We start from the raw sequence: 24,887 nt of genomic DNA on the forward strand, positions 1-24,887 counted from the left end.
TTGCCTCCCTCTTTGCAGAAACTGCCCATGGGGATGGTTTTTTTTCAACCTCCCTTCCTTGCAGACAGCCTGTTCTTCACCTTCTCTAGGTCTGTGTTTAGGGAGCCTAAAATGTGGCAGGGTCTTTTTTTTTTTCCATAGCAGAGTAAACAGATAAGCTAATTTATTTTTTGTACCTGTATTATAGACTTGGCAAACTAATTTGAGGTGTGATGCATGCTCATGGCATGACGAGCATGACTTGAAGGGGCTGGGGAAGGACTGGAGGGAGGATGTGGGGAGCTGGGATGTAGGGGCACAGCTCCTAGCCTGAGTGTAGTCCCAGAACTGCCTGAAATTGCGCTTCCATGTTGTGGGAGCACCGTGCAAGGCTGCTCTGCTGACACCTCTCCTTCATCACAAGCCTGTCTCTCCATGTGTCTGGGTGGAGGGTGTGCTGTGTTTGTACTGTCTGTCTCCTCCTCTCTCCTGGACAAATTTTCTGCCCATATGAAGTGTTTCACTATGTAAAGGGACAATTTTTTGTCCTCTCCTGCTGTGGCTGGGTGGTAAGAGATGTTTCCATCTCACTGGGCTCTCCAGACTGTAATTCCTGCAGGTCCTGTTATGGGGGACAAAACCTCATTCACTTTGTGTCCCTGCCCTTGGACATGCTCTGGGCTGAGAGCTGGATTCCCCTTTCAGCCCCCTCCTTCATGGACCTGAATTAATAATATTGCCTCGGTCATGGGGGCTGCATGGTAATCATGGGCTCCTGGTTGCCCCGGGACACCTCCAAACCCTCCTTGTGCCCCCCAAGTGGGGCTGCATCAGTCCAGAGAAGACAACACATGGGGCAAATGAGCTTTATCCTCTCTATTCCCCCTTCATGCAAAGCCTAGAAAGGGTCGGGAAGGGAGCCAGGGCTGTGTGTGATTCCTCCCTCCTGCTCTCACCTTACAGAGCTTGGCTCAGGCCTTCTCCTCTGCCCCAGGGGAGCCTCCAGCCCCCCGCCACAGCCCTCGTTGCTCTGCCCGGCTGCAGCAGGGCCTGCGCGAGTTGCTTCTCCCCAGACTGCGATCAGCTCCGACGTGCAGCAGCAGAGAGACGCTGCAGTGAAGCATCCTTTGCATCTCCCTCCCCTTTGCAACCCCAGCCCCGAGTTCAGCATCTCTGGGGCGGCTGCTTCCCACCCTGCGGTGTGGTACCCTGCTGCTGCCTCCCCATCGCCGTGTCCGTGCATCCTCCCCATCGCTGCCTGTGGCCGTTCGCCTCCGTTTTAGCTGTTTTTTTCCCAGCTTCCCCCTGTGCTGCAGGCTGGGAATGGTACGGTCCTCCCTCCAGCGCCCGATGCTCTGTGGATGTTGCTAGAAGGTGAAGGCACCAGCGCAGGCTGCGGAGGCTGAAGCGCTCGCAGCCAGCCCCGAAACACCGCGGGGAGAGTGGGTGGAAGGGACTCGGCAAGGAGGCTCGTGCTCAGCTACGGCCCTTTCCCTCCTGCTGCTGCTTGCGGGGTCCGGCAGCATCGTTAGCGAGGAGCCATGACCCAGGGGAAGGTAGGTGGGAGGCCAGGGCTGGGATGACGAGTCGTCCTGCTTGCATAATTGTTGCATGTTTAGAGGGGGGGGGAAATGGGTTGAAGGGAGGGGATTGAAGGAATAAAGCAATTGCTGTGGAGGGGGGAGCTGGGTACCGGGCATGGCCCGGTGTGTTGGCCCCTGCAACGGGGGTGTTTTTGGCAGAGGAACGGGATGGTGGGCTGTGGCGTTATGGGGTTGGGGAACATTTTTCCTGGTGCTGCATGTGGAGCTCAACTCTGCTGTTGGACTTGTGGCCCTTTCCTCCACCCACCCTGGATGTCAGGGAGCTCAATGGGGTGCTTGTTCTTTCCCATCCATGCCCCCAGCAGTCAGGACCTGGCACCTGCTCTGAGCACCTCCTTCCTGGTCCAGGGAGCTCTGGATTTTGGGGGTTCTCCAATGCTCAGAGACTGGGGTGGAGGGGGGGGGTAGACATCCTCTGCCAGCACAGTGCACCATTGCTATGACAACAATGTTGGAGGCTGCCTGGATGCAGGCAGCACTGTCCCTCTTCTATCTCCTTGGATATCTCTGGTGGTCTTGCATGATATTGGCCACCCTATACCCGAGGGTTACGTAGTAGAGGACAGAGTGAGGACAGTCCCTATGAGCTGGCAGAGGACGTGGCACAGTTATCCCGATGCAGCTGGGTTTGCTCAGGGTGCACATCCCAGCCTGGTCCCCTGGCTTTATTTTCAAGGGTCTGTTACACCTTTAAGACCTTCTTACAAGGACTGTGCTGTCTGTTGGCGTGGTAGTTAGTCTGTTTGCTTCACTTTAGACTTCTTGCGGTTCCAGCCCCACATCCCTGTGCTCCACGGGGATGCTCCATTTAACACTGAACTGGCACCTCCTTTGGCAGTGAGGGGAGGCCACCAGGATCACAACTGATCCCGGGATGACAAAGATCTAGAAAGTGAAATGAATAATGTTCCCAAGGAGAAGCAAGTTCTCAGATGGCCCAAGGCTGGCTCTTTGCTGGGATTTTGTAGTCTGAAGATATGGCAGCCCAAGTCCCTTCAAATTATGGGAAGCAGCAGGGCTGAGCCTTTAGATGGGCAGAGAGGAATGAGTTAGAAGAAAATGTTGGAGGGCCAAACCAGAGCACTTCCCAGGGGCTAGCAGAAACTCCCCAAAATGTGGGTGTAAGTGGAAATGAAGGAGTTCAGGGTTTTCTGCCCAGTAACTGAAGACTTTCTTTTTTTTTTTTTTTTGAGATGAAATTCAGAAAGTAGTAGGCTGAAAAGCAGAAAATTGCTCAGATGCTTTCCAGTGTTGCATATGAGCCTGAGGCACTGTGGAGGACCCTGGGCAAGGCTGTGTCTCCCCTCAGACTTGGTTGCCTGTAACTTTTCACCCCCTTTGACATGTCACGTGTTTTCCCATCTCTTCCCTCAATCACATCAGAGGATGCTCCTTCCTGGGGGTGCAGGGATGGGTCCATTGCCAGCCCACAGGAGTTTCTGGATCTCCTTTCTTTGGTTCCTTGGACCCAATGGAGACACCCCCAGACCTCTGCCTGTGCCCTGTTGGGTTCCTGTCGCAGGGCAGTTTCTGTGCTGTTTTTACAGTCTGATCTCTCTCTTCCCCCCCCCCTCCCCCTTTCTGTGCAGCTCTCTGTGAACAACAAACCCCCCAGCTCTGAGGGGCAAGGGGAGAAGAAGGACAATGCTGCAGCTCCACCAGCTCCTCCGACCTATGAGGAAGCGACAGCAGGAGAAGGGATGAAGTCTGGTGCTTACCCTGCTCCCCCATCGGTCCCGCTCCATCCCAGCTGGGCTTACGTTGACCCCAGTAAGTCCTATGGTGGGTGTACCCGGGGTGAGCCCCTCACAGAGGGGGGAGAGGGGTGCAGAGATTCCCCCTACAGACTTGTAGAGAAGAGAGGAACCAAAGATGTGGTGCCCAGTTTGGCCCATGGTAGAGCTCACCCCAGAGCTGTAGCTATAAACTATATAAGGCTGTATCATAGAATGGTTTGGGTTGGAAGGGACCTTAAACACCATCTAGTTCCAACCCCCCTGCCACGGGCAGGGACACCTTCCACCAGACCAGGTTGCTCCAAGCCACATCCAACCTGGCCTTGAACACTGCCAGGGAGGGGGCAGCCACAGCTTCTCTGGGCAACCTGGGCCAGGGTCTCACCACCCTCACAGCAAACAATTTCTTCCCAATATCTCATCTCAATCTCCCCTCTTGCAGTTTAAAACCATTCCCCCTCATCCCATCACTCCATGCCCTTGTCAAAATTCCCTCTCCAGGTTTCCTGTAGCCCCTGCAGGTGCTGGAAGGTGCTAGAAGGTCTCCCTGAAGCCTTCTCTTCTCCAGGCTGAACAGCCCCAGCTCTCTCAGCCTGTCTCCATAGCAGGGGGGCTCCAGCCCTCTGAGCATCTCCGTGGCCTCCTCTGGACTCGCTCCAACAGCTCCGTGTCCTTCTGATGTTGGGGGCCCCAGAGCTGGACGCAGCACTGCAGGGGGGGTCTCAGGAGAGCGGAGCAGAGGGGCAGAATCCCCTCCCTCACCCTGCTGGCCACGCTGCTGGGGATGCAGCCAAGGACACTGTTGGCTTTCTGGGCTGTGAGGGCACGTTGCCGGCTCGTGTTGAGCTTCTCGTCACCCATCACCGCCAAGTCCTTCTCCTCAGGGCTGCCCTCACTGCATTCTTTGCCCAGCCTGTATTTGTGCTTGGGATTGCCCCGACCCATGTGCAATCTATATATAAAAGCTATTTCACTAAACCACTAGACCACACTGCCTTCCAGAGATGGGATTAAACTCCAGTGCTCTGTCCCTGCTCTCCTTCCCCATGCCAGGATGGGAAAAATCCCCTCTCCCAGCTTCCCGCACTGGGCAATGCCCCCTCGCAGGGCTGGGGAGAGTCCTGGTGCAACGCTCCTGGCTCTGCAGGCAGCAGCCCCCCCTTCTAGCTCCTGCTCAACCCCGGCTTTCAAAGAAGCCGCTGAACTGGCAAAATCAGTGTCGTGGCATCAGTGATGTCTGGCTGCTACGAGCCGGTGTTCAGAGCCAGTGGAGGCTAAAACACGGCTGGACTTGAAGGCTGAATTGTTCCAGCGTCGGTCTATGTTGCTGACTCCTCTGCAAACAAACAGCTTTTCTTTCCCGGGTGTTGTGAGCAGCTTCTGCTTGGTTGTGACAAGCAGACAAAGGCTTGACTGTGCCCAAAGCAGGGGAACGGCTGCGTAGCTGCAAGTGGGGATGGTTGCAGGACGCGGTGGCCAGCAAGCGAGTCTGCTGGGGTGGCCAACTGCTAAGTCAGCACAGCTTGAACTGGAGAAAGCGCTGGAGGGACAGGATTTAATGACTCCTGAGTCCCCTCTCTCTGCTCAGTCCTCTACCTCTGCTGTGCTTTGCTGGCTGCCTCTTCTATCCAGCAGGGATGGTCGCAGCTGCAGGGATGGAGATGATTATGGAAGGGGAAAGAGCAAGCTAAACCCCTCTGAGATGCATATGCCTGCACACTCTGATGGTTTCACAACCTTTTCCCATTCTTGTTTGCCTTCAGGGGTCAGAAACAGAGGGGATAAATAACCCCCCAGCTTGCTGTAAAGCCATCTGGGTCTTTCTACTGTCATGATGAATTAGGATGGGTAAAGCCCAAATGGATGTTGGTATTTTGGGCACCCCGGAAGATGTGTTTAGGTGATGTGTCACCTCTTGTCCCCTTGCTGGCATGCCTGGCAGGGTTTTCTCTCTGCAGCTGTGTCCTGATCCCTGCTGGTATTTTCCTCTGATTTCGTGTCCTTCTCCCCTTTCCTGGCCCTCAGCCACACTGTGAGCTGTGGCTCCTGCACCAGGGTCTTGGGGAGGGACATGCCATGGGGTTGTGTCTAACATCTTATATGAGACTGGAAGTAGCTGGAGAGAAGTGGCATGTTTTTTGGGTTGCTTCCTCATGAGACCCACCCCCCCCTGCAGTGCTGTGTCCAGCTCTGGGGCCCCCAACATCAGAAGGACATGGAGCTGTTGGAGCAAGTCCAGAGGAGGCCACAAAGATGCTCAGAGGGCTGGAGCACCTCTGCTATGGAGACAGGCTGAGAGAGTTGGGGCCGTTCAGCCTGGAGAAGAGAAGGCTCCGGGGAGACCTTCTAGCACCTTCTAGCACCTGAAGGGGCTACAGGAAAGCTGGAGAGGGGCTTTTGACAAGGGCATGGAGTGATAGGGTGAGGGGGAACAGATTTAAACTGAAAGAGGGGAGATTGAGATGGGATATTGGGAAGAAATTGTTTGCTGTGAGGGTGGTGAGACCCTGGCCCAGGTTGCCCAGAGAAGCTGTGGCTGCCTCCTCCCTGGCAGTGCTCAAGGCCAGGTTGGATGGGGCTTGGAGCAACCTGGTCTGGTGGAAGGTGTCCCTGCCCATGGCAGTGGCCTTGGAACTAGATGGTCTTTAAGGTCCCTTCCAACCCAAACCTTTCTATGATTCTTTAATAATGAGCTTGCAACACCCTGTCTTGCTGCCTCAGATGTGGCTATAGGTGGGAGGTGAGGGGTGCTGAGGACACAGGCCAGGGAGGAGGAAACTCCCTCCATTCCTCTGAGGCATTTAGGTGCCTAATTTGGTGTTTAGATGTCTTGATTGCTTTGACGCAGGAGGCGCTGAAGTGTCCTGGGGACATGGGTCTCGGGTGCTCTCGGCCCTGCGTGGGCGATGACAGATCTCGCAGAAACTCAGGGAGGATGTACTGCAGGAGCTTCATCTCCGCTGGGGCATAGAAGAAGGCTCAAGAGATTTATTAGGCACAACAAGAGCACGAGGGATTTATTTCCTGCCAGGGGCATCTTTAGGATGAGGTTTCTGCAATAAGAGCAAGCAACTTTTGACCAATAAAACAAAAGAAATCCAGGACCAGGACCTTGAGTTTGGCTTTCCTGGTGTCTGCAGCCTGTCCTCTGAGTTTGAAGAGGCTCTTTCTTCCACCTGCCTGGAGGATCTGAGTATCACTGAGCTAAAAAGCTTTGAGGAGGAGGGGAAGCATCTGTCAAACAGGCAGGGACACGAATGTGTAGCTGCTGAAATAGCATAAGCTTTCATTCTATAGGAAACCCAGGCAGGGAGACTGTTAGTGACACAGAAGGGGATATATGCAAGAGAAGCAAATAGCACAGGAGAATGATGTGCTAAGACAACTGAGGTGTCAGTATTTGTTTCAATTTTTTATTGAGCGTGAGGTTCAGGAGATGGAGAAGGCTGATTCTTACATCTAATTTGTGCAGCCGATCTTAGCAGGGAGAAGCTGCTGCCTTGGGTTTCTCCTTGCAGCCCCTCTGCCTTGCAATATCCTCGCTGCTACTTTCATCCCTGACTGTCGGCACAGTCGCCTCCCCGGCAGGCAGAGGTTTTCTGATGTTTCCTTCCGCCTCCCTTCAGGCTGCAGAGCAAACGGATGCTTTATGGTGTACCTTTCCTCCTTGCCCCTTGTAATACAACCTCTCCAGCAACAAGAGGTTGTATTACAGAGCCCTCAGCAAAGCAGGGCTGGGGCGTGTGGTGCGATGATTTTGGGGGAAGGTACTCTCAGCAGCAGTGTTGGGGTTGTTTTTCCCTTGTTTAGGCTTGCTAAACTGTTCTCTGACTCTGTGCATGGAAATCAGATTCAGGGATATGGACCTCGTGGAAAAGCTGGCTGTAAGGAGCTTCTCTCAGAGGAGAGGGCACGCTGTTGACATAAGACATGATGCAGACACAGTCTAAGTGCAGGCAATTACAGAGCAGTGAGGGAATCCTCCTGTACCGGAGCTCCCGCTGGGAATGACTGAGGTGTTGAGTCACGGCTCCTCTGTGGGATGCTTTAATATTCAGTGAAAGGTGAGCAAGGATATGATAGGAGCCCTCTAATTGCCATTAAAGGTACAGTGTTACCACGGACAGGAGTTAACCCTGGTGTCCTTGTCATGCTGGAGTTTGCAGAAGTGGTTTCCCCCCCATATGTTCTCAGAGATGGTCCTAATAAGATGCAGGAGTGGGAAGGGAGCAGAGTGCATCCTAGCATGCCTCTGTTTTGCAGTGCAATGAGAAAACCTTGAAATTGGGGCCTCCTGAGTGTAGTCAATCACTGGGGTCAGATTATTGCAGCTGGGAGGGAGCTGGGTGATGGGAGCTGATATGCCTGGCTTCTGCTTCAGGTACAAGCCCGAGCTATGGCAGTGGCGGGTACCCTGGGGACACAGAGATGCTCACGACCTTCAGCTGGGATGACAGGAACGTGCGCAGAGTGTTCATCAGGAAGGTAAGGGGCAAGTCTCTCCAGGCTCAGCCTTCCACTGTGAAGGCAGGAGACGAGCTCTGAGCCCTTGGAGGGACCTGGCTGCCATGGCTTTGCTGGCTTCCCTGGGCTGGGTGGGAAGCAGAGAGCCTGCGGGTTGCTCATGGGCTGCCTCTCGTTGCAGGTTTATGGCATCCTGATGGTCCAGCTCTTGGTCACTGTTGTTATTGTGGCTTTCTTCACCTTCTGGTAGGTCTCTTGTGTAGCAGTAACACTTGCTTTGTCCTGTGTATGACCTGTTTCTGAACTACCTGTTACTCAGGGGTGTTGTCTGTTATGTAGATACCTGAATTTTTTTTTCCCCATGTGCTCCAATAGAAAAACAAAACTGAGGGAACCATGAGAGTACTTCTGCCACCTTTTCTGCATGTCCTCTGGATAGTGCATCATCCCTTTGGGGTGCTATTCCCCGCCAAGATATCTGGGCTTCTTGCCCTTGGGTATTAACTGCTGTATTTTCCCTTTGGGAGGTATTAAGGCCACCAGATCCCAACCTACGTCAGCTTCAGGGACTGGGTTACCTTCCCTTGCAGAAGCAGATACCCCACACTCCAGCAGTGGCTGTCTCTAGCTCGGATAACCGAGCATTTTGGGCATGTGCAGCTCACGTTGCCTCCAGAATAAATAATGAATCACTGTCAGCCTGAAGTTTTCAGCTCCTTAATCACTCCTCAGAGAAGGCAGTGGCCGTTCCCTAAGCAAGCCTGGCTGTGTAATTGATGACAGTGGGGCCATCTTTCCCACTTGACAGGTTGAATTTCTTTCCAGTTGGTCAGGCTGCCAGGGAGATTCAGCTGTGTTTTTTTTTTCACATACCCAGTGCTGCATCACCCTGTGTGTGTTCCCAGGTTTAATTTAGCAGCAACCTGTGAAGTGATTGGCTTTTTTATACTTTGTCTTGCAGCGAGCCGGTCAAGGGGTACATTCAGAAGAATGCTGCCTGGTATTGGGCTTCCTAGTGAGTATCTCTGTCTTCTCTTATGGCCATGTATGCTCCAAACAGCCCTGGATGTGGCTCTGGTGATGTGGAGACACTTTCCAAACACATTTGTATCTTGCGCGTGAAGAATTGCACTAATATGTGTCCAGGGGGAGCAGGGGAAATTCATGGGTAATTCTGAGGTGATAGAAATCTCCTAGATTTCTAGATAGAAGGACAGAAAATCTCAACTAAATGAGTCTGAGACATGAGATATGCTAGATATCTACAAATACGTTCAAAAAGAGGGCTTGCTGCTCTACAAACCAGGGTCAAAGCAAACACATTGAGTATTGCTTGCAGAGCAAACCAGGTAAAACTGTGGAGCTTCCAGGAGAACAGTGCAGAAATCCAGATGTGAGACCTCAAAGGGTGCCTAGGGTACCTTAGAGGCTTAATTTTGGCTTTGTCCCGAGATGGCCTTGGTTCACATTGCATGCCTTGATACACAACAGGGTGCAGGCAATGTGAAGGAGGGGAGGATGCATTTGGGGGGATTAGGATGTTTGTGGGGCTGTCGTGCTTGTGTCTTCACGACGGAGCTGCTCTCAGTGCCCAGAATTTCAGATGCCATTCACTAGTCAAGCCTGGTCCGAAAGGCCAGCTCGGAGGTAGCACAGGCTGTGCTTCCACGTGTTAGTATCTTTGCAGTTGTGCTGGTTTCCTGGATGCCGCTTGTGTTAGCACTGCTAATTAAGCAGGCAGAGTGTGCGACGCAATTGCCTGTGAATAAGGCTCTGTGAACTTGGCTTTAATTAGTTCACACCCAAATCGTGAAATGTGTACAGGCTCAGAGATGAGACACCAGGTTATGTAAGTTTGAAAAAAAAAAAAAAAAAAAAGACCCAAAATAGCAGTAATAGAAGGGGACTGGCATCAGCATGCCTCTTTGACCTTAAAGGAAAATAACGTTGCCCAGAGAAGTTGTGGCTGCCCCCTCCCTGGCAGTGTTCAAGGCCAGGTTGGATGGGGCTTGGAGCAACCTGGTCTGGTGGAAGGTGTCCCTGCCCGTGGCAGGGGGGTTGGAACTAGATGATCTTTAAGGTCCCTTCCAACCCAAACCATTCTATGATTCTTGGCCAGTTGGTAGACTGGAGAAGTGGTGTTGCCTTGTAGGGAGACGAGACCAAGCTCAGCTCAGGTCCATGCTTTGACCTTTGGGTTCCTCTCCTGTAGCTTACTGGACAGTTAGGATTTATATCTTGCAGTAGGAGCAAACCCGTCTTGGGCCAGCTGGGGATAGGCGCTGTCTTTGAGGGACTTAAATTTTGTTTGTCCCTTCACCTCCCAGCAAGCCAATCCTTCCCTCCATCCCAATGTCTCCAATTGCTTGTCCTCATCTGGGTCTGGATCTCTTTCATACACAGAGACCCCAACTCTCTATATATTGCTGGAAAATAGAAGTGGGTACCCTAGGGTGTTTTCCTACTGCTGGGGTGATGGCTCAGAGGGAATAAAGCCAGAGCAGATGGGCAACAAGGGATGCAAAGGAGATGGACGACTGCAATGGCGCTCTCTGCTCCCTACATGCTTTCTTTCCATCTGTTCAGATGTGTCCACTCCAACTTTCCTGGTTTCCCCGTGGGAGAGCAATGCTCAGATTTATCTCTGGTGCATTTATCATGGCCCGTGGGTTTTGCCGTCATGTTCATTTATTAGACCTAAGGTGAGTGGCTATCGTGCAGCCATCGGCATGCTTGGAAGCTGCTTTCCCCCCCAGGCGCTGGGTGAAAGCAGGTAAGCAGGTTCCCACTGTGCCAGAACCCCTCAGCACTGTGGAAAAACACCCGGGCTGCGTGACGTCCAGAGCAGAGGGAGACCATCCCTCAGCTGTTGGATTTCTTTTTTTTTTTTTTACTTTGCTGAAGGGTCAAGTTATGTGAGATAAATAACTCTCCTGTGACCCTGGGGATGGCTTGTGCAACAGCATATTAGGCTTGGGTCTGTGAGCTTCACTGTCCTTAGAGGATCCTTCTCCTGTTGAACTCTTCCTCGAGCACTGGTGCAGTAACATGGGACCAGTTCCCTTCTCCGACACAGACCTTCCCTCTGGCCTTAGGCAAGTCACTTTTACCAGCCCTGTGAATCTTGGTTTAAGGGCTGCTGGAATCCCAGCAAGATGCCTTGATCCCACCAAGCCAGGAAGTGCCTCAAATGAGGGGCAAAGTCTCGTCACCTCCCTATGAGGAGTTCATGCACTGATGAGGCATCGACACCTAACACATCTGGGTGCTCCATCTATCCTGGACCTGAATGCTACCCTTATTCTGTTCTAAAACCAACCTTCAGGTTTTTCAGGGACAGTCCTGCTGTCCCACCGTGGGGACTGGCATAGTAGGCAGTTGTGAGCAGAAAATAGCTTCAGCGAGAGGTAGTAAGTGCCTTGCTTCCTACCCAGCCTCGACTTCTGGCACGGTGCTTGCATTTTAAACGGTGCAGCAGAGCACTGAAACTTGTCAGCTGGAGACTTCTCACCTGCATCAACACACAATGCTTGGGCTTTCCTCCCTCAACTGCTCTTTTTCTTTTCTTTGCAGTGCTGTTTTCTTTGTGACCTACTTGATTCTTGCTTGCTGCTCCGGACCCAGGTAAAATATTTTCTTTTTGGATTTGAAACAGCCCCGTGAAATGAAGGATGAATATTTTTCTCGTTTCAAGCACGATCAACGATGTTGTAGAGGTGGGGTAGGATCACGGTGGCATAGTGATGTAGGGACTGATATGGTGGCTGTATTTGAAGGACTTGGGGGTGATGGTTGACGAGAAGCTCAACATGAGCCGGCAACGTGTGCTTGCAGCCCAGAAAGCCAAAGGCATCCTGGGCTGCATCCCCAGCAGCGTGGCCAGCAGGGTGAGGGAGGGGATTCTGCCCCTCTGCTCCGCTCTCCTGAGACCCCCCCTGAAGGGCTGCATCCAGCTCTGGGGCCCCCAACATCAGAAGGACACGGAGCTGTTGGAGCGAGTCCAGAGGAGGCCACGGAGATGCTCAGAGGGCTGGAGCCCCTCTGCTCTGGAGACAGGCTGAGAGAGATGGGGCTGTTCAGCCTGGAGAAGAGAAGGCTCTGGGGAGACCTTCTAGCACCTTCCAGTGCCCGAAGGGGCTACAGGAAAGCAGGAGAGAGATGTTTGACAAGGGCTTGGAGTGATGGGATGAGGGGGAACAGTTTTAAACTGAGAGGAGATTAGATGAGATATGAGGAAAAAATTCTTTGCTGTGAGGGTGGTGAGACCCTGGCCCAGGTTGCCCAGAGAAGCTGTGGCTGCCCCCTCCCTGGCAGTGTTCAAGGCCAGGTTGGATGGGGCTTGGAGCAACCTGGTCTGGTGGAAGGTGTCCCTGCCTGTGGCATGGTCTTTAAGGTCCCTTCCAACCCAAACCATTCCATGATTTTCAGGCCCGATGCAGTTGTGGGCTGCTGCAACACAGCATTAAAACCTGAACTCAGATTGCGTTGGGAAAGGAAACCATCTCACAGCCGGAACTGCATTGCTGCATGGTTCCAAATGCTCATTATTAAACACTGCAGAGGATGATCATCTTTTTTCTCAGTGGAGCAGGGCACTGCTGACTGTTTTGCTGGAGTATCATGAGGACGTTTGCCCTCTTGGTCTAGGACCATCTCAAATGCACTCTTATCCCAAGAGGATGACTGTCCCCTTGTGCCACCCCCACCAATTACTGCACAGGCCATTATTTATACACCATATGCAACCTGTTGTGCAGTGCTGCTAACTCCCCCTGCCCTCTGCATCGCAGGGCTGACCAGCCCCTGTTTCTTCATTTGCAGGAGGTATTTCCCATGGAATCTGATCCTGCTGAGCATCTTTGTAAGTAGCGCATCTGGACAGCGTCTGCCCTGCCCCTGCAGCAAGCCGTGAGTTTCATAATGGCTCCAAGCAGGAGAGACGTCTGCCTTGGGATTCCTGCAGAAAGCAGGAATTTCATCTTGTAATTGGCCTGCACTTGGGCTGAGAAGCTGTTAATTGAACTAGAATGTGATAAGCAGAAAAGAAGGGAGCCACTGTTTCAAACAAAATGCCTGTGGAGCTGGGGTAGGGTGCTGGAGTCCCATGCAGGACGGGTAGAGGGATGGAGAAGGTGGGACTGCTCTCAGGGTGGTGGCCTGCCCTCATTTTAACCTGCCCTGTGGATATTAATCACTGGAGGATTAGAAACTATGCAAAAATTGCTTCTCTTGAGCATCTGTTTAAGAGGCTTCACTGCCCTTATCGCTGTAATTGAAATATTTTTTCTGTTGTGTGTCTCTCCCTGGGACATGAATGCAGGAGTAATGTGGTTCTCTTTCCCTCCCAGACACTCTCCATGGCTTATCTCACTGGGATGCTCTCCAGGTAGGTTGAGCGTGCGATCTTCTGGTCCTGTGTCCTGTCTTTTCCTGCACAAAAGTTTCCTAGTTCTGAAATATATGAGCCACCTGATCTCTTTGGAGTTGTTCCATTAGCCACACAAAGCCTGACCTTCCTTTTTGAAAACACTTTTTAAAGAAAGCTCTCCAAGCCCTATGGTGGCATCACCTTCTCTATCACAGTTGAGGCAGCACAGGGTAGTTCCTGGCTATGCTAAATCCTATAGGAGAGCACTAGAGAGCCAGGGACAGGGTAGTGACATGCATAAATGGGCTATAGGGGACTACCATATGCTGTGATCTCACCTTTTCCACTAAGCAGCACTCTAGCAGATGGGGCTGGAGTGAGACAAGGAGTTTTTTCCAGCAGGTTCAGGGTTTTTTTGTAGTCTACAGCTTGCTCCCTTTTGCTTGTGTTTTTTTACTGTTACAATCTGCTCACAAGACCAGCCCTGGTTCACGTGGGTCCCTGGTGATGAGGCAGATGAGCCAGTGGGCGTTGATGGATGTGTGCTGGGGACAAAGAAAGTAGTGGCTTCAGCAACTCGGGGAAAATACCAGTGGTATCACTCTCAAATCAAACCAAAGGGGAGAGTGGGGACTGGCTTTTCTTAGGGCTGAGCCTGGTGCTGTAACCAGATGAGCAGTCAGACATACAAAACCCCTATAACCTAAGCCTGCCGTCTCTCTACCTGTTCAAATCCCTCCCTCCCTGTGGTTTTCCAAGACTCAGACCCCTGTTACAAGCACATCAGTAGCACAACAGTGGCTGCAGCTTTCCCGTTTCTCACTGTGTTGCAATGACATTTGTCATTCTATTTTTATTAGCTCCCAGTTTGAATCCTCCCCCTTCTCCATCTGTCCAGGGACAGATAGATTTTTATAGCTAAGTCCGCATCTTAGTTGCTCATGAGTTTCCAGGAGGCATAGACAGGCCCTCCTGCCTACCCTCTTCTATTAAGGGATGGGAGGAAAACCCATCTAGTCTTTTTTTTAGTGTTTTCTATCTTTCTTTTTTTTACATTAAGGGGGGACATTGATAATTTCAGTGCCCTTTGTGCCCCTACGACTCGTGCTTTCCCTGTACACCTCTGCTAAGCTTCTGCCCATCTTAATTCCTCCTTCCTCCTGTGGGAAACACTGAAAAGTGGGTTTGCTGTTTTGCAGTTACTACGATACCAAGTCGGTCCTTCTGTGTCTGGGGATCACAGCCCTGGTGTGTCTGTCTGTCATGATCTTTAGCTTCCAGACCAAGGTGAGTTTGTGCTGATCATTCCCTCCGGGAGAGGCATCTCCCAGGGGTAGGACACAGGGTCAGGCAGTGCTGGGGGTGAGGTGCGAGGGGCAGGTCTGTAGGGGTCTGGATACAGGAGCCACCTGAGGGATGTGAGGTGAAGGTTACAAGAAGATTAGGACAGATGCTGGGGGTGAGGGATGTGTCAGGGGTATAGATGGGGCTGGAAGATGCTAATTTATGGTAAGTGTTTTGGCTCTGTGTGCCATTCAGACAGGTGTTGGGCTACAGGACCTGAGATGCAGATGAAGCAATTTCCATGTGACAGCATGATGGGTGTGCTGCTGGAGAGTCCCTCCCTGGGGATACAGGGAGGTTTGGCTCCCCTTGCTGCCTCCTGGTCCAGCGCTCTGCACTTGTAACACGATGTTCTTTACCTCTGCAGTTTGACTTCACCTCCTACCAGGGCGTCCTCTTCGTGATGCTCATGGTGCTCTTCTTTGGTGGCATCATCCTGGCTGTGATACTGCCGTACGGACAGGTGAGTAACGACCTGCACCTCTCCTTCCTCGCCTAGTGCCATCAGTTCTGGTGCAAGGCTGTGAGCAGATCAGCCTAAAGCAGGCAAGGTCCAGGGCTTTGCTTGGGAGGGATGTCCCAGCCTGCTCTCTGAAGATGTGGAGAAACACCAACAGAAAAAATAAAGGCAAAGTCAGGTGGCTGTTGCCTGCTTGTTGATAGAATCATAGAATGGTTTGGGTTAAAGGGGACCTTAAAGATTGTCTAGTTCCAACCCCCTGACACAGGCAGGGACACCTTCCACCAGACCAGATTGCTCCAAGCCCCATCCAACCTGGCCTTGAACACTGCCAGGGAGGGGGCAGCCACAGCTTCTCTGGGCAACCTGGGCCAGGGTCTCACCACCCTCACAGCAAAAAATTTCTTCCCAATATCTCACAGAATCACAGAATCAACCAGGTTGGAAGAGACCTCATGGATCATCAAATCCAACCGTTGCCCCTACACCACCCTGTCAACTAGACCAGGGCACTAAGTGCAATGTCCAGTCTTTTCTTAAACACATCCAGAGATGGTGACTCCACCACCTCCCTGGGCAGCCCCTTCCAATGGCTAATAACCCTTTCTGTAAAGAAATTCTTCCTAATGTCCAACCTGAACCTCCCCTGGTGAAGCTTGAGGCTGTGCCCTCTTGTCCTATTGCTAGTTGCCCGGGAGAAGAGGCCAACTCCCACTTCACTACAACCTCCCTTCAGGTAGGTGTAGACTGCACTAAGGTCACCTCTGAGCCTCCTCTTCTCCAGGCTAAACAACCCCAGCTCCCTCAGCCGTTCCTCGTAGGTCAGACCCTCCGGACCCTTCACCAGCTTGGTCGCCCTCCTCTGGACTCGCTCCAACACCTCAACATCTTTCTTGAAGTGTGGGGCCCAGAACTGAACACAGTACTCAAGATGTGGCCTCACCAGTGCCGAGTAGAGAGGGACGATCACTTCCCCAGACCGGCTGGCTACACTATTCCTAATAGAGGCCAGGATGCCATTGGCCTTCTTGGCCACCTGGGCACACTGCTGGCTCAAGTTTAGCCGGCTGTCGATCAGCACCCCCAGGGCTCTTTCCACCGGGCCGCTTTCTAACCATCTCAATCTCCCCTCTTTCAGTTTAAAACCGTTCCCCCTCATCCTGTCACTCCATGCCCCTGTCAAAAAGCCCCTCTCCAGCTTTCCTGTAGCCCCTTCAGGAGCTGGAAGGTGCTAGAAGGTCTCCCCGGAGCCTTCTCTTCTCCAGGCTGAACAGCCCCAACTCTCTCAGCCTGTCTCCAGAGCAGAGGGGCTCCAGCCCTCTGGGCACCTTCGTGGCCTCCTCTGGACTCGCTCCAACAGCTCCGTGTCCTTCTGCTGTTGGGGGCCCCCAGAGCTGGACGCAGCACTGCAGGGGGGGTCTCCCGAGAGCGGAGCAGAGGGGCAGAATCCCCTCCCTCGCCCTGCTGGCCATGCTGCTGGGGATGCAGCCCAGGATGCCGTTGGCTTTCTGGGCTGTGAGCGCACGTTGCCGGCTCATGTTGAGCTTCTCATCAACCATCACCCCCAAGTCCTTCTCCTCAGGGCTGCTCTCACTCCATTCTCTGCCCAGCCTGTGTTTGTGCTTGGGGTTGCCAAGCACAAATTCCTGTTGTACAATCAGATATCAAGTTGTGAGACAGCACTGGCCTGGGGCTTGAGGAAGATTGCTTCTTTCCTGGAGCTGTGTGGTGACCCTACAGCAGGTCACATCACCTGCTTGCGCCTCGGTTTCCCCTCCAGTAAGACCAGGGTAGTGAGCACATTAAAGCACTGGGCTGCCCCATACAAAACAGGGCTCTTGCCCCAAATTCAGGGCAAGACTTGGACTCTGGACAAGTGCAGTGGGGTTCCTGTCTGGCCAGACCTAGCTAACACCAGGCACCGTCCTGCAGTATTTAAATCTTGAGGCTCAAATTTCTCAAAAATAAGCCCCTCTGGAGGGTGATTCAAACCCCAGGGATGAGTCCTGATGGTGATTGACCACCTTGTCCCACCTCCAGCTGCTGCCAGCCCCTCTTGCATGGGTCCAGCCCCTACCTTTGGGCCTCCTTGGTCACAGCTGGTGTTGGCTGTGCCCAGCTGAAATCTTGGAGCAGCTTGTGACCACACCTGATAGAGGATTTGGCGTGGCCAGTGTCTGGTCTCTGTCCAAGAGTGTCTCATTAGGTAAGCCATCATTCAAGCAAGAGCCTGACAGACCCTGGAAGATGCTGATGAAAGAAGGAAGGTGTGTGGGACTGTGTAGCCACCATTAATCACCCTGAATGCCTGTTTGTGCTGGAGATGGAAGCACCCAGCTTTGATGACAGCAGCCTTTAAGTGACCTCCAAACCCTTCAAGTCTTACCTGGCTTCTCTGTGGACCTGAGTCATGCTTCAAGGGCCAGACCTGCAGGAGACACTCCCACTGCTAGTAGCCCTGGAGTTGGTCTGATGGTGGACAAATACACAGGCTGGTGTTTCCAAAACCAGGAGCTCAATTTTTTGATTCACAGAATCTTGGCTTGGCTTTAGATCCATCTCTCCCTTGTGCAAATGTGAGGGTAAACCAGCCTGCGGTGCCAAGCCACTGCCATTAAACTGTTGAGACAACTGCTCGTTATCTTGCAGCTTGTCAAGATAAGCATAGCTTGAGGCAGCTTGTAATGAGCCCGTCTATCTGGGGAGGCAGGCTGTGATCTCTGGGTTGAATCAGCTCTCCATGTGGGCACCTTCTCCTGGAATACAGGCAACTTCTCAATGAGCCCTGTGTGCTGCTGTGCCACAGCGAGCAGGGGTTGAGGTTTGGTCTTTAATTCCAGTGAATTTCCTGCTGCGACTCCAGCAGATGAACACATTAAGTTATGCTTGTTAATTAAAGTTGGGTCTGGCCCTTAGAAGCATTTGGTGTTTCTTCCCAGGGGATCACCCTTGTCTGGGTAAATAAACACCTAGGACTGCTGCAAACTGTGTTTCCATCAGGATAGTGCTGAGATGTTTCCACAGAGGCAGCAGCTGTGTTGAAGTTGACTATTTGGAAACACAAGTACCTGATCTAGGAGCTTATGAGCCAAGTAGACACAAAGGCCACAGTGAGAGGGGAAACTGAGGCATGGTGACCTGTTCTTTGCCATGAAAAGCTCAACAACAGAAACTGCGTTGGAGCTGGAAGTGGTGCAAGTCCATCCTGGGCTATTAGAGCACTTATCCTAACTTGTATCCTCCACAGGAAAGCTAAGTCCTTTTCTGTGTAAAGTCCTAATTAACCAGTTTTCTCCCAGGCACTGACTGATGGAGTTATTTCCTTTAGGTCCCCTGGCTCCACGCGATCTACGCTCTGCTTGGTGCCATTATCTTTACTATGGTAAGTGGTGCTGGTCATGGGGCCTGGGAATGTGCTGGCAGGAAAAATAAGCAAATAAGCAAGGAGTAAATGCTTTTAGCCTTGAAGGGTGCTTGGGGAAGGGAGAAGAGTGAGTTGTAGGATTGCAGAGCGCTCCACATCCTCAAATGCCTTGTGAATAGCAATTATTGCAGTGACCTCAGCCTTGTCCCAAGAAGATGTTGGTGTACGTGACCGTCCTGGTGCAGAGCGTGGTGTGGTTGGCAAACCCATGCTGCACGTGCAATACTAGGTGTGAACAGCAGAAAGCATGGTAGGGATGGGGCAAAAGGCATCTCTGGAGAGGGAAAAGAAGAGACTAGGCTTTGGCCCAGCAGTGGGAGCTGGACTGCAGGGCTCAAAGGGAGCCTGGGGATGACACGAGGCGGCAGAAGTGAGTAAAGTCAAGTCAGGGCTGGTTGAGTGGGAGTGAGCCAAGGATTGGGTATGAGTTTAACTAACAGAAACAGAGAGACAGTGAGAGGCCATGATTTGGGATTAAGGGGCATTGGGAGGGTTCACTGCAGGCAGGAAAAGCCCTGAAGCTGGGCAGCTCCTCCAAGGAAAGCTGAAAAGGCTCGATTCATTCCTTCGGCTACTCCCCAGCAGTCCCTCCTGTGAGCCTCTTCACAGAGCAAGTCCCAGCAGTGCTGTGCTTGACATTCAGGTGTGGGAGTTGTCTAGGAAGATGCTTGGCATTACCTCGAGGGTGGGGGTCAAGAGGAGGGCCGCCTTGGGGTTCAAGGCGGTGCCCATTGGGCATGTTGTGAATAAGAATGGTTGAGCAATTTCATTTATTAGCTATAAAAGTCATTTCAAGTGAGCTCGGATAGTTCTGTGATTCATGACTAAAGACTGTTCTGTAAAATACGAGTAGGCTGAACATCTTATAATTACCCCATAAACTTCAGTCAGAACTTCAGCTGGTGGAGTCTATTGTGCCAGGCTTGTCAGCTCAGCCTGGCAACATCTGGGGAGATCAGTTGTTATTTATGACTGGGGAGGGCAGCGGCGCCAGCTGACCCCAGGCGATGACAAAGATGCCCTGTTAACCCTAAAGAGCTCCATGCCAAGGTGTCTGTTGCGGGCTAGGTTAACGGGGAGTAAAGGTGAGACGGGAGAAGATATTGGGCTCGAAGTCATGCAACAAAGGCGCAGGTTTTCTTGCAGCTGGGCCACCAGCCTGCCTTGTAGCCCATGTTTGTTCCTGTGAGGGCTGTGTTGCTGCAGGCAGGCTGGGCAGTGGCTTCCCACTGTGATGGCTTCACTGGTAAAATCTGCACTCAGTCATGTTTGTACCTCAGAAAGGTGTTAACTCCCCTCTGGGTCTGGTTATCTCTGCTGGCAGCTCTGCAGACCTCGGTGCTGCCCGGGATCTGGGTTTTCTTGCTCTTCATTGTTCTGGTGGTGCTGCTGCTGCAATATCATGTTGGATCAAGGTCACCTTGTTACCTGGCAGGTGTTTCTGAACTGGGGGAAGTCTGGGAATAACAACTCATAGGGACTGGCTGAGGATGGACAGGGAGAACTGCTCCAGAGCTGACCCTGGGACACATTTGGGGTGGATGAAGCATGAAGGAAGCAGGCCTGGAGCAATAGTTAGGCTCAGGGTTTGATTATCAAGAGTGAAATGAAGGAAGGGGAAAGTTGTGGCTTGTTCGGTGCATTGTTCTGAGCTTCTAAATCGCTTTTAAATACAGCCCATAAAAAGTGGCTGCATTTTTGTTCTGGGTACAGTGAAGCAATTGGGAGAACTCCTGTCATTAGAGCATTCTTGTCTCCCTATGCCCAATCTCCATGTGACTGTCATTGGGTTTCCTCCTCTTTCCTCACAGTTCCTGGCATTTGACACCCAGATGCTGATGGGGAATCGTCGGTACTCGCTGAACCCGGAGGAATACATCTTTGGAGCTCTCAATATCTATCTGGACATCATCTACATCTTCTCCTTCTTCCTCCAGTTCTTTGGCTCCAGTCAGGAGTGAGTGCAGCAAGGCAGTGTCTTCTCTTTGCTGGCAAGATGCAAGTGTTTAAAAAAAATTAGAAGAGGAAAAGAGGGTTAAAAAACCAAACCCAAACCCGCCCTTTCTGGCCCACTAGGAGGCTCCATTCAATCAGCTGAGCAAAGCCCCTGGGTTCCTTATGCAGCTTGTATATATGCTGTTAGGCCTTTGTGACCCAGAAAGCAAAGCAGGGCTTAAGCGTTATGTCTCTCCTGCTCCCTCCACTCCTCCTGAGATCAAACCAGACCAGAGACTGGGAGGCATGAGACCAAGATCTTTTCCCCAGAGGCTGTCAGAGTTGCCTGTCTGAGTCCTGCACATCAGGGGATGTTGAAGTGCTGAGAACAGCTCTGCAAAGGGAAAAATAACATTAAGGGGAGGAGAGTAGGGAATTTTGCTGAACAAAGGGAAAAGGCTAGGGAAATCCTCGCGTCCCCCTGTTTCTCTCCTGCATTCATTTGGAGCCTTGTGGCCTCTGCAGAGCTATACTCCTGATAGTGCCTGCTTTTAGAAGTGCAGAGCATGGGATCACGTAGTCTGGATGTCCCAGCAATCAGTCCTCCAGGCACAAGGGAACCTGTTGTTCAGGATGTGCAGCCTCTTTGAGGACATCCCTAATGGCCCTGCAGGAAGAATTCTTCTGTATCCTTTGCATCTGGCCATGGGGCTGAGGTATGTACTTTCTTTCCTTCCCGGAGTGGGATAGCAGGACCACCGGCTGTGGGCTCACCTCCCCACCCAAGGGAGACATGTATGTCAGTTCTCTCTGAAGTGTGGCTCTTCACCTGGGAGGGTTGTGATCCCCTGTAAAGATTATTGGCAGAGAAGAGATGAAAAAGGCTGGAGCCCATGCAAAGCCAGGCACCTCCTGATGTGGGAAATGGGTGGCTGAGATCCTGTGACCCATCATAAGGATCTGATGCCTTCACAAAACTGTCTTGGTTGCTCGAGATTAATGGTCTTAAGTAGTTACAATGCAGAGACTGAGGCCAGAGTGAATGCCTGTTGCTCAAAATGGGTACTGCTTTGTAGCAAACACCACTGTCACCTCTTGCTCTGGCCATTGTCTAATTTTGCTCTCCCAAACGGGGATGTCGGTGAGGGCACTGGATGCCTCTGAGTGCTCAGGTAACTTTCCATCTTCCCCTTGCTCGCATTCTCCTGCTTAGGGATTAGCTAGCTAATTTCTAACTGTAAAGCTCCAGGTGGAGATAAGAGGCCTTCTGCTCGTATTTAAAAAGTGATCCTTCCTGCTGATAGAAACCCGTATCTTCAATCTCCCTGGGAATGCCAGGGCAAATGCGTCACTGAGCTGCCTCTAGCAATCCCTGCGTGTTAGAGAGAGGCTATGCCAAAAGGCTCCGGACCGCACATTCCTCCTCTGCTGCTGCCCTGGCTTTTACCCTTCACATGTTGTATCCTCCTGCCACACGTGTTCAATGCCCCGAGCTGGGCAGAGGAAAGTTACTGTGCAGAGTATAAAAATGCTTCAGCCCCTATGTGGCTGCGCTGATCTTGTCCATGATCACACAGGAGCACAGCGGATGCCTTCCATCCTACCTTCCTCCCCAACATCCCCCAAAACCCCAAAACAAAAAAAAAATAAACACCACCAAAATATTTTTAGGGATAAAGGAGACTATTAGGTGGTGACAGCATTAAGTTCATGACCCACTGATTTCTGTAGTGCATTACAGAGAAGGAACAAAGGCCTTGAATTGCTGAGTACGCAGAATTAGGAGAGGGGACAGCATGGGAGGCACCCTAAAAGTTTATGAAATAGGAGTTTAAAGAGGGAATTTTCTGGCTCAGACCCATGCAGGCACTTCTGAAATATCTTAGCAGACTGGCTGTGCCACCTTTTTTTTTTTTTGCTCACAGCAAAAGACCTTGTAGGTATTTCTGCTTTCCAGTTTTGAGGAGGGAGTATGGAGTTACGTGATGAGTTCTGACTCTGAAATAGTCCTAAATCTCCTCCTCTGGAGGACAATCTAGACCAGAGCTCTGCAGCCCTCCTTTGTGCACTGGGCCTCCTCCAAACTGGCCCTGCACACCCTTGGACCTGGGGAGGAGAACACGGATCTGCAGCCCACTCTGGATCTCTTGCTCTTTTTCCTTCTGGTGTGGAGTAACTTTGCCGCTGCCTGAGCTGCTGCTACGTCCTGGCTTTCTGCTCCTGCGTGGGAAAAGCTTGCATGGCACCTGCCCCATCTCCAGGCCGTTGGAGTGGGCATGGCTTGCTGCCCTCCCATGGCCCTCCGCAGGGCTCCTTTCTTGCATGTGTCCTGGTCCCTCTTCTGCGCTGACCCCATGGCTTGCAGTCCATCCAAGCCAGACCTACCGAAAGCACTTGGCCTGAAGCAGTGAGTAATATGTACATGCTCAGAGAGCTGGAAGTTCTCATGAGGCTGAGTAACACAGGATTGGGGGGGGGATAATAGCTATAGGCATGTTCTTCCTGTGTTCCCTGACCATCTGTGCAGGGGAGGTGCGGGGCTGCTTCTCTTCCTCCGTCTGGATGTCCTTCATCTGAGGTTTGCCTCATCTGGACCCTGGCTCTGCATCCCCCTGCTCCATTCTTACGATTTCATTGTAAATAGGATTTTGTATTTTCTCTGGACATTGCTAATAAATTGTTGCAAAACTGTTATTGCTGTTGTGAGCTCTCCTTATTGAAGTACAGCTGAAGGAAGGTCTGGTTGCACAGCTGGTGCTTCATCCTCTTAAAACAGAAAACATAAACAAGACTGTGGCATGTGGCATGACCCAAAGTTTTAATGGAGACCAGGCTGTCCTTTCTCTGGTTATGACTAAGGAACACATCCTACACAGAGTAATAAAGTGCACGTGGCTCCAGCATAGGCATCATGCATGAGAAGTATTTGAGAACTGAGGGCCAAAGGGCTCCTTGAGTGAGGATCCTGTTCTCTCTTAGACTTGGTTTAAAGGGCCACAGGATTAAAAAACAAGTAGGTGGGTGTAAGCAAGTGTTGTAAGCAAGGCATCTGCTCAGAGGGCATTTTCTGTAGTTCTGGAGAGCAACCTGACGTACTACGCTTTCCCTAGAGTCAATGGGGGGAAAAAAATGCCCCCAGAGAGCAATTCACCTGACATAAATTAATGCTTACACTGGGAGATGAAAACTCATACCTCTCTCCATCAGCTCTGAAGGGCTGATTAGTCCAGGCTGTCGGAGCTCTCAGAGGAGCAAAATCCCAACTGCAGCATCTTGTTGCAACAGATCTCTGCTCTTTGGAAGGAGCTGTGTCCAAAAGGCAGGTGTGAGATTTGTTTCCTAAGAAGTGTGGCTAAACAGTGTGGTACAGCCATAGTTCCTGCCTACAGCTGCATTTTCTGCAGCAAGAAAATATTTTGCCCTGTGTTTTGCTGGGTAATGCTCTGTTGTGGGACAGCACTTGTGGAAAAGTAACTGGAGTGGAGCATTTCCATGCAAACAATGAGGTGGCAATAAGCATTTATATGAGGCATCGTTAGCTGTTCCTGTAATTACTACAAACGGGATAAAAGGCTGATGATTCAGTCAAATTTCAACACTTGCCTCTTGAGGAATGGGGCAAAAATTCATTTGGCTTAATCAAAGTGGACCCACTTGGAGGTAGGATGTGGGACAAGGGAGGAGACGGAGAGATTCATCAGGGTATGAAGGATGTTGGAAAGAGGAAGGGATTGTGCTGTTTCCCACTCCTATAGCAAACAGGACAGGAATTTGGAGACCCTAAATACAGCCAGAGAGAGTCAGAGGAGACCTCAAAACCCCCTGAATTCCACTGCCTGGAGAAGGGGGATGTTTTTATTTGCTTTACACTTCTTTCTGCCTTCCTTTCCTTCCATGCTTGAGGTATTTTGAGGAATGACCGACTCTTGATGCCAACTCTGTGCAGGTCTTGCCACAGTGTGGGGGATCCCTGTTGATCCCCGCTTGCTTCCTCCGTGGGAAGAACAAAATGCAAGAAGAGCCCCGATTCAGGCAGGAGACGTTCACATGCATTTCTGAGCTCCTGGCGCCCTCTGCTCTTCACGCTGTGATAAAAAAAAAACCAAACAAAAAAAACACAACATAAAATTAAATCCAGTTTCCCTGTGTCAACTTGATCCTAAAACCTTCCCCTTGATGACTCTTTCCCTTCCTTTAACCGCGAGCTTTCATTTTCTTCTGCTGTAAAACCTCCTGCTGGCTGCCTGCTGATGGGGGCCTGGGCAATCCCAGGGCAATTGCATGTTTAAATGCGATTTAAATAACATTTATATGTCATTTATATATATGTGTATACATATCTTTAAATAACTCTTATAAATATTTGTAAAAGCTTTCATAAATGAGAAAGTGCTGGCTGAGGTTGGGTTGCCCAGATTCAGGTGGGTTTTGACACTGGCACTGAGTGAAAGCTGAGATAAAATTTCTGGCTTTATTTGACACCAGTCTTGGGGCGTGGGTTGTTTCTCGTCGGGGTGGCTTCTCCGAGGTGCCCTGGGTGGGGGGACCCCAAGATCCTAGATCCTTCCCGAGG

General features: G+C 51.5%; 1 protein-coding gene across 1 annotated transcript; it reads left to right on the forward strand.

Moving 5' to 3' along the window:
* The first annotated feature begins 1,520 nt into the window (after window positions 1-1,520).
* Window positions 1,521-20,340, forward strand: FAIM2 (Fas apoptotic inhibitory molecule 2). The gene is made up of 12 exons (XM_068410635.1): window positions 1,521-1,535; window positions 3,173-3,353; window positions 7,701-7,804; window positions 7,965-8,029; window positions 8,745-8,798; window positions 11,357-11,407; window positions 12,605-12,644; window positions 13,132-13,169; window positions 14,351-14,438; window positions 14,863-14,958; window positions 18,284-18,337; window positions 20,191-20,340. The coding sequence occupies exons 1-12, from the start codon at window positions 1,521-1,523 to the stop codon at window positions 20,338-20,340; spliced, it is 936 nt and encodes a 311-aa protein (XP_068266736.1).
* The last annotated feature ends 4,547 nt before the right edge of the window (window positions 20,341-24,887 follow it).

Source organism: Nyctibius grandis, chromosome 11 (assembly GCF_013368605.1).
Source record: "Nyctibius grandis isolate bNycGra1 chromosome 11, bNycGra1.pri, whole genome shotgun sequence".
NCBI classification, from domain to species: Eukaryota; Metazoa; Chordata; class Aves; order Nyctibiiformes; family Nyctibiidae; genus Nyctibius; species Nyctibius grandis.